General features: G+C 46.0%; 1 protein-coding gene across 1 annotated transcript; it reads right to left on the bottom strand.

The window, feature by feature from the left end:
* Window positions 1–350: 350 nt before the first annotated feature.
* On the bottom strand, window positions 351–7,498 carry LOC136491624 (3-ketoacyl-CoA synthase 5-like). The gene is made up of 3 exons (XM_066487909.1): window positions 6,856–7,498; window positions 5,790–5,918; window positions 351–551 (listed from the first exon to the last, which is right to left on the bottom strand). Exons 1-3 carry the CDS (start codon window positions 7,426–7,428, stop codon window positions 351–353), a joined length of 903 nt encoding a protein of 300 aa, XP_066344006.1. The 5' UTR covers window positions 7,429–7,498.
* Window positions 7,499–9,759: the final 2,261 nt, after the last annotated feature.

Genomic DNA, 9,759 nt, shown 5'->3' with positions numbered 1-9,759 from the left:
ACTCGGCAAACCTGGTCTTTGTCGAGTGTTATTGTTTGCCGAGTGCTCGGCACTCGACAAACCACCTCTTTGCCGAGTGCTTTCTCTCTAACACTAGGCAAATAGCCTCTTTGCTGAGCAGCCCGATAAAAAGCACTCGGCTAAAGTCTGGGACACTCGGCAAAGAAGCCATCTCCAGTAGTGCACCTATTAGCTAGTTCCCAAACTCCAGAAGATGGGAGATGACCGGCATTGGAAGAAAAGAGATGGACGAAACCCGATGAAGGCTTCCTCAAAGTCAACATAGATGGTGCTTTTGTGCTGGACTCATGTGTGGGAGCAGTTGGAGCAGTGGTACGCTGCAGCTCAGGTCAACTGTCCTTGGAGAGGTTGATGCCCGTGATCCCCTCGTCGTCTTCCTCCTGGAATGCACACCGGTAGTCACTGTCCCACGTGGCAGTCAGTGTGCGCACGATGGGGCCGAGCCTGAAACAGGCGCGCTCGGGCGAGTTGGTCAAGATCATGGCGGCCGCGCCCATGCGGAACAGCACATTGTGATGAGGACATGGCACCTTCGGATACGAATAATGATTATAAGGTCCGCTTGTTCCTATATTTGCATAGTGGCTTTAGTTATAATTCACTTGGTTCCACATGTACATGTCACTATTTGATTGTAGGTTCAAATGTGTTTTGTAATGGAAGTTCATCAAAGTTGAACTTTCGGTTCGTCGGCAGCCCGACAGTGCCTCATTGGGAAGGCCATAACTCATCCATCCGGAGTGCGATCGAGGTCAATGAGCACTTGATGGAAAGCTTGTTTGATAAGCTTTCAAATAGATCTAGTTCCATCTCAATATCACGTCAGCAAGGCCTCCAAATCACCAATATATTCTATCGCTATTTCTGGCGGGAGCTACACTGTCGTCATGGGCTTGTTAGACATCCTTGGGACCCAGGCCCAAGTTGGAGCACGCCCCAAGAAGATGGAGAATGCCTAAGAGATGGCCTTGGACGTCCTCCTCCTTGGCCACCACCTTAGGAGGCCAGCAAGGACGTCCAAGCCAAGCTAGAGGCCCAGTCCAATCCGAGTTCGAGTCCATCTCGGGCTCCAGGACCTAGCGTGTAGTAAAACGGACGTCCAGGTCACATATGAACTCCGTTTTTTATGATCCACATATGGATGGAAAAATAATTTCATAAGGAAACCAATGGAAGTGGTCCCACATCAAAATTCCATTCAGAATCAATGGGAATCATCGAAACAATTTGACGTCTAGAATCTGTCATGGCGCTGCGTCAGTCGTCTTTTAGGGCCGTTGGGCCTTGTAACGTGTTGGGACACCTTTAGGACGTGAAGAGAGATCCTTTGGATGTCCCTTAGGCTATATAATCAGTAGCCACCACCTATATTAGGTTTTGGGTTTTGTTTTAGATTAATCTGTCATTGAACAGTCGCCGTTATCAGTTTGCAAGACCCCAACTTCGAGTGCTTAATCATTCATCTGCAATTGTCACTTCAATTGAGTTGCGTTTTATCTTGTTCTTGCTTGTGTTCTTCGATTCGTAGCAGGGATTAGCCTTCTTGGTGAGGTCAACCGGATTGTGACACGGTTGATAACCAGAGGAGATGTGGTCCTAAGTTTGCAGGATTTGGGTCTTTGTGATCTGAAGCCGGATCGGTGTGTTGCTCTCCGAACAAATCGTTGTTTATCTTGAACATGACGGAAGATCGGGACCCTCGTCTACATTAAGTGGTAATCAGAGCTTTAGGTATACCATCAAGTTCACATCTTACCCTTAGTTCGAGTGTTTTTACTTTTATCCCATAGTCCAATGCCATATTTGTTTCCTATCCTATAACCATCCGCGCCATAGTCTTTGCATGATTCAGTTTCAGAGTCCGCTTTGTTGAGTTTGTGTCCTAGGTCAAAGTCTTGTTGCTAGGTTTAGATTGTGTTCTTTTCTAGTTTGTGTTGATACCTCCACCCGCCGCTATTCCGTATCACCATCGGTTTGCATCTTGTGATCCACTAAATCCCTGATTCGAGCAGCTTCCTTCAAACAGTTATAACTTTTGTATCCGAACTCGAAACGGGGAAAAAATTATATCTACGGAGAACGCCAGAAAATTTTAGATCTATTTCATCCCAGCACTGCTGGGTTCACAAAAATTAGATTTGCGAAATTCGATTAGGAAAATTGAGTTTCTGGGCCCACAAGTTTTGGTATGCTTTTTAGCACAGTCCTAATTTTCTATAGGCCACATCTTTTATTCAATTGAGCTCAAATTTTTTGTGGTTTATTCTTGTGTGCTCCTTGCTGAGAAAAAAATATCAAAAGAGCAAAAGCAAGAAAAAAAGATTGGACAAAAAATAAAAGAAAAAAATAGTAAAAGAGAATATAAGATATTGAAAAGGAGCACATAAGGAACACTCAATAGCTCTATTGTTTGTGGTATCTTTTGCCTTGTTCATATCCGTTGCTACCTTTAATACTTGTTTCCTTTCATCCTTGTTTCCTCTCTTGTTTATCACAACTAGTGATAGAAACACGTATAGGCCAACAACTAGGACAAGTGCTCTGGACATTTATTTAATATTGCTATCTGTCACTGACTTGTGTGCCACATATATATATTTGTTCTTTTTCATGCCTCCCAAGCTCCACATATACTTTAGATCGGTACAGAAAAAGACCCTTACAATCTTAGTGTCACACCCTCACAAGTATCACGAACCAGCCATCGGTTGTACCGTCCACTGCTTTGCGTTGGTAAGAACCTTGTAAGAACTTGGTAAGACGTGTGAGAGTGTGATTCCACTGACCAATAAATAGTTGATAGGGCATTTATTTTGATTGCTAACAATGTCAAACAACGAGTTTCTTTTTAAGTGTGAAATGCAGGACATCATAGATCGACTGACTACAAGGATGGATGAAATAATTGCAAAAGCGGTCACTAGAGCATGCACACAACCTTCCTCCTCCACTGCTACAACAACGTCATCACCGTCACCTCCTGCATGTACTACAGAGTTTGCACAGCGCGTGCTCAGTTCTCAAATGGAGAAGGCAGAGCAAAACCAGTTCAACAACTTGTTCCAAACATACTTTGTTGTGAAGGAACGACGTTGTCGTGTTATGATTGATGGTGAGACTTGCAACAACCTTGCAAGCTTAGAGATGGTTGAGAAGCTTGGTCTGACCACACAGCCACATCCACATCCATATTACATGCAATGGGTAAATTCTTGGGATAAGATAAAGGTAACCGAAATTGCTCGTATTGAGTTTTCAATTGGTCTTTATAAGGACAGCGCAGAATTTGACATAGTACCTATGCAAGCATGTCAATTATTGCTAGGCAAGCCATGGATATCTGAAAATAATATTTTGCACAACACAACTACTAATAAATATTTGCTCAGATATAATGGTAGAAAAATTTCTTTTATACCTATGACTGCTACTAAAATTTTAAGAGAAGATCTCATGAGAGCAGAGAGAAGAAAAAATGAGCCTTTTAGAAAAGAATGGACTATTTCAGATGTTATAATACCGTCATCTAAATCTAAATTTTTACAAAATGGAGATAGTGCTTTGCCTAGGGATGAAAACGGATCGGATACGGACGGATATCACTGATATTATATTTGTTTTCATATTTCTGTTCGGATTCGGATTCAAATACGGATAGTGTGAACTATGTCGGATAGGATACGATTGGATATCGACATCATAAATATGCAATTTGAGTATTCGGATACGGATACGGTATCGGATGTTGGATATCCGGACTCGGATACGGACAGATCTCAACCCCTCTAAACGGATTCGGTTTCGAATACGGTCGGAAAATATGCGTACCGTTTTCATCCGTAGCTTTGCCTCTTGTTGGAACTAATATTTTGTAGCATGTATCCCAAAAAGAGGAAAAGGTGACTGAGAAAGAACAAGTAAATGTATCAGGTAAGAGCTCTCTTGATGTGCTGATTTTTTCCACTAAGGATGCTAATAATTCTATACTAAAATCTTCTATTGATTTACCTTTGACACATGGTGAATGTTCTACTGATCTTTGCGATAGAGAAGAGTTGTGTGATAGTGATATGATTATTAATGTGCCGCAACCAGTGAATGAGAATGATTCTTTTGTTTTGGAACCAAATACTTGTGCTAAAAATAAACAATTGCTTTCAATTGCCACTGAACAAGATGAACTAAAATTATTGTCTTCTCTAAATACTTTGGGGTATATTGAGTTTGAGACACTATGTGCTCTGAGTAGTTTGGAGGAGAAATTTAATTGTGCAGGATTGCCATGGTTATCTAGATGTACATGTCACTTTATTGGCAAATATAATTGTAAAGGAGAGTATATGGTGCATCGTGTCTATATTTGTTCAACTCTGAAATCTCCTTGTGCAAAAATATGATCAACTAGAGGGCACCAATAGCGATAATATTGTCATGTCGAAATCCCCAAGTTTTGTAATGAGGCAACAGGTTAAATTTTAAGAAGGGGAGCAATGTTGGCTACTACCGACAACTTGTCCACCAGTTAAGCTCAAACCGAGGACGGTTTGTTGTCAAGAAGGGGAGGATGATGAGGACATGGCACCATCGGATATGAACAATGATTATAAGGTGCGCTCGTTCCTATATTTGCATAGTGGCTTTGGTTATAATTCACTTGGTTCCACATGTACATGTCACTATTTGATTGTAGGTTTAAATGTGTTTCATAATGAAAGTTCATCAAAGTTGAACTTTCGGTTCGTCGGCAGCCCGACAGTGCCTCATTGGGAAGGCCATAACTCATCCATCCGGAGTGCGATCAAGGTCAATGAGTACTTGATGGAAAGCTTGTTTGATAAGCTTTCAAATAGATCTAGTTCCATCTCAATATCATGTCGGCAAGGCCTCCAAATCACCAATATATTCTATCGATATTTCTGGCGGGAGCTACACTGTCGTCATGGGCTTGTTAGACATCCTTGGGACCCAGGCCCAAGTTGGAGCACGCCCTAAGAAGATGGAGAATGCCTAAGAGATGGCCTTGGACGTCCTCCTCGTTGGCCACCACCTTAGGTGGCCAGCAAGGACATCCAAGCCAAGCCAGAGGCCCAGTCCAATCCGAGTTCGAGTCCATCTCGGGCTCCAGGACCAGCGTGTAGTAAAACGGACGTCCAGGTCGCATACGAACTCCGTTTTTGATGATCCACATATGGATGGAAAGATAGTTTCATAATGAAACCAATGGAAGTGGTTCCACATCAAAATTCCGTCAGAATCAATGGGAATCATCGAAACAAGTTGACATCCAGAATCTGTCATGGCGCTGCGTCATCGTCTTTTGGGCTGTTGGGCCTTATAACGTGTTGGGACACCTTTAGGATGTGAAGAGGGATCCTTGGACATACCTTAGGCTATATAATCAGTAGCCACCACCTACATTAGATTTTGGGTTTTGTTTTAGATCAATCTGTCATTGAACAGTCGCCGTTATCGGTTTGCAAGACCCCAACTTCGAGTGCTTAATCATTCATCTGCAATTGTCACTTCAATTGAGTTGCGTTTTATCTTGTTCTTGCTTGTGTTCTTCAATTCCCAGCAGGGATTAGCCTTCTTGGTGAGGTCAACCAGATTATGACACAGTTGATAACCAGAGGAGACGTGGTGCTAAGGTTGCAGGGTTTGGGTCTTTGTGATCTGAAGCCGGATCAGTGTGTCGCTCTCCGAACAAATCGTTGTTTATCTTGAACCTGACGGAAGATCGGGACCATCGTCTACATTATATTGGGCACCAGCATCTCCCGTTTTGTTCTGGTGTAGAGCATGGGCGAGAGGATCTCCGTGGCTATGGCCAGGACGTGCCTCCCTGGCGGCACCACCCGCAAGAGGTTCCTGGCGAGGCCGATAGCTATGAGTGTTATCTTGTAATCCAGTCGATGTTTTATTTGCTTTTACTAGCTGCATTAGTTAGTTGCATGTTTGTATTCAGAGCGTAGATATCGTGGGTGATCTGGAGATATGCGTGGATCGCGCCATGACCGCTCCCTGCTTGACTTGTTCTCGCCACGACGTCGTCGACCATGCATGTCGCACGGGCGTTCCGAAGATAAGGGCGTATAGTGCAGTGACTGCGTCGTGGTGAGGATGGAGAGCCTCAGGCTCATGTATAGAACATGCATATATAAATGAAAACGGCAACAGAAGGGGGCTGCGCCCGTACGTAGTAAAATTTATTGTTGGAACAGGTGGTGACCACCGAGTTCATGATCTTGGAGCTGGCTTACAGCCGGCCCAGCTCGTTACCACGAGCCTGCGCTCCCACAGGCCCCAGGTCCACCGAAACTATAAAATATAAGGCCTTTGGGCCTTACTCAAGCCAAAAGACTAGCCTGATAAGTGGGGGCTTCTCCCACCTTATATGTTGTACTCTCCCACCATCGCTACACGATGTGGGACTAAACCCCAACAATTACTCAGTGGTCACCACCGGTTTTCAGCAATTGGTATCATAACCCATGGTCAGAAAAGCTAAACCCGATAAAAAAATATCGACTGTCACATATGCGGGGGCATCCTGATGTGTGACTAAGGGGGAGATTGTTGGGGTTTAGTCCCACATCATGTAGCAATGGTAGGGGGAGCACAACATATAAGGCGGGAGAAGCCCCCACCTATCAGGGCTAGTCTTTTGGGTTGAGAAGGTCCAAGGTCCTTATATGTTGTAGCTCCGGTGGCCCTGGGACCTGTGGGAGCGTAGGCTTATAACGAGCCGGCTGGCTGCAAGCCAGCTCCAAGATCATGAACTCGGTGGTCAGCACATGAACTCGGTGGTCAGCACCGGTTTTCAACCATGAGCACGCCGCTGCACCCCATCCCGGATAGGTTCACGCTCCGCACGTCGTCGCGGAGCTTGTACCTGTTCATCACGACGTCGGCGAACACCGGCGTCACCGTGGTGAAGCTGAACGCGACGATGACCGTGTCGATGTCCTTGGGGTTTAGCTTGCTCCTGGCCAACGCCTTGTCGACGGCGGAGAAGATCACCAGCTCGGCTTCCTGCCGGGACGCCTCGATGCTGCGGTCGGGCGGGATGCAGCGGAACGAGTCCGGTACGCTCGTCTCCTCGCTGATTGCGGACTTCTGGTGCAGCCGGACCATGAAGCTCAGGCTCTCCTCGTCGATGAGTTTGTTCATCAGGCGTCCGTGCTCCAGGGCCATCGTGAACGGGACCCTGTGCCGTGGCTCGCCCAGGAAGCAGCCATAGTCCACGAGGTACACCTCGCGCGCCCGGTGAAGGCGCCACAGCATGGCCAAACCGGCCCCCAGGATGACTAGCATCAGGACGTGAACCGGAAGCAATCCGGCGATGACGCCATTGCTAAACGTCCATGATGCACTCTCAAGCATAGCGGCAGCAGGTGCCACTGCCATATATACGGTGGTGTGCACCACGTAAGTTATTCTATGCACGACGTCGCTTCACTCTATGCCAGCAACTACTCTGCTGCATCCAAATGTGACTATGTGAGGGTGTGGTGGGAGTGAGTATTTAAAGGGCCGGGAATGCCAATGGTAGCATATACAAATTAACTATAAAATGGACGAGGTTAGTTGGGAGTTGGCAAATAAAGTTACGTGCAACTATATCAATGAATGCAGAGACACAGATGCTTCAACCCCGGCCCGAAAACTCCAAAGGGCGACGGCAATGCGGCCGCCTAGCTATCCTATTCCGCACCGTCAAGTTTGCTTCAAGATTCGCGCGCCAGTCAACTGTCCTTCCCACCGCTTCCTTTCCCTCCAGCTAAATATAGCTTCCGCTATTTCCGGCTATAGATTCCCCACCAGCGCTCCAGTTGACGCTCGCTGCCATATTAAGATAGTGCGCCATTGCTATTCTAGGCATCCCCGTGCACGTGCAGGACCTCTTCCCTCGCCTGACAAAAACCCACACGCCGCCAGGAACGTTTCCCATGGGTCCAATTTTTTACTATTTTAGGAGTTACGTTTTGGAAACAGATGGAGAAACCCTTCTTTGTTGCTTTCAATTATTTTTGGAGACTCAGAAAACTCAAGGATTTGGGGAACACTTAGAGATGCTCTTACAATACTGCATTTCCCAAACTTACTGCTGGTTACAGTTCAATTTAGCCGGCTTCCACGCATACACAATGGAAGTGTAAATCCTCTCCATCCCAAAGTTCGAATCGTCTGCATCCCAAAAGTATGCACTGTCTACCCGTCATTCATTTTTGAGTCACTAGATTTCCTCCATCTCTCCAAGTGTTATTGCTGACATATAGGAGGATGACCTTCATTGCCCCTCATAGTTAGCATTTGGTACTTGATGTTAAATTTCTGGGGCCTACTAGCATCTCCTGTTGAAACATAAAAATAGGATTTCATCTGTTAGGTATACATGACTATATATAGATTTATTTCATTTCAGAATTCTTGCCTGAGTTAGTATCCTTGTGAGGATGGTCCCGTCGAAGTACCTAGCATAAAACACTGTGTAAAGCTAGCTCTGTGTTGTTGCAATGAAAAAAAAAAACAGGTCTGTTAATGTTTACCATGTTTGTTTGTATTTATTTGTGCTCTTAAATTACTATACTCACCTATCACAACTTGATGCAGTATAACAATTTTATTAAAAATTTTACATCTTAAATATGCATACTACCTGAAAGCAATTCCAGTTTAAAGATAACAGAATCGACAGACCTATATCACCAATAACAATTGGAAATACCACACTGGATAAACAAACTCAATAGATCAGAAATGAACAGTTCTACAGTACAAATGCAGCATTCACGTTGAACAAAACAATTACATCTACATCCAAAAAAATGTAGTTTTATCCCTTCAAAATTGGCAGTACAAAATGAACATAAAAATATTAGCTAACACTCTAAACCTACCCCCCCCCCCCACACCACACCAAAAAAATAGGATTTGAGAAAACTTATTCTAACATATTAAGTCATTATACACTACGTGAAAAATAATTTGTAGCAACATGTTTTTTTAGGGGCGGCTGGCATTGATGCAGCCCCTACAATGGCGTACTCGGGCTCCAGCACAGCAGCCGCCCCTACAAATGACACTGTAGGGGCGGCTGGTAATACGAGTCGCCCCTACAAATGCGTCGATTTATAGGGGCGTCTGGTATGTAGAGGCGGCTATTACCAGCCGCCCCTGCTGTGTCCATTTGTAGGGGCGGCTAAATCCCCGATAGAGAAATTAATTTCGACGGGCGGTGAAACCCGAGCCGTGCAGCCAACTTGGGCCAGGGCTGCGCTGGCCTTTCGGCTGGCCCAAAAGCGGGCGCATAAAAGCGCCTACCCTAACCCTAGCCCTTCTCTCAGCCGCCACAACCTCACGGGCATCTCTCTCTCACAAAAGCGGCAGCACACCCTGGCCCCCAATCGGCGGCGTTCCCTCCCCAGCCCCCAAGCGATGGCGCACAAGGCTAGGTTGACAGCGGCGGCGCATCAGCCTTCCTTGGCCCGCGACAGCAATGATGGTGGTGGATCAGCCTTCCTCGGCCTGCGACGGTGGCGGCGGTTCTGTCTTCCTCGGCCCGCGACGGCACGCCCGGTCACCAAGCAGCGCCCTACCTCCTGGCCACAAGCAGTGGCACATAGAGGCAAGGTCGGCAACGATAGGCGGATCCGTCTCCCTTGCCCCTCAACGGCGCATCCCCCAAGTGGCAGCGCCCCCGTCTCCTCCGACACCAGCGTGAGGTTGGGTAGGCGA

This window comes from Miscanthus floridulus, chromosome 11 (assembly GCF_019320115.1).
Source record: "Miscanthus floridulus cultivar M001 chromosome 11, ASM1932011v1, whole genome shotgun sequence".
Lineage (NCBI taxonomy): Eukaryota > Viridiplantae > Streptophyta > Magnoliopsida > Poales > Poaceae > Miscanthus > Miscanthus floridulus.
Note: the sequence above shows the minus strand (reverse complement) of the source record. Positions and strands in the feature narration are given on the sequence as shown.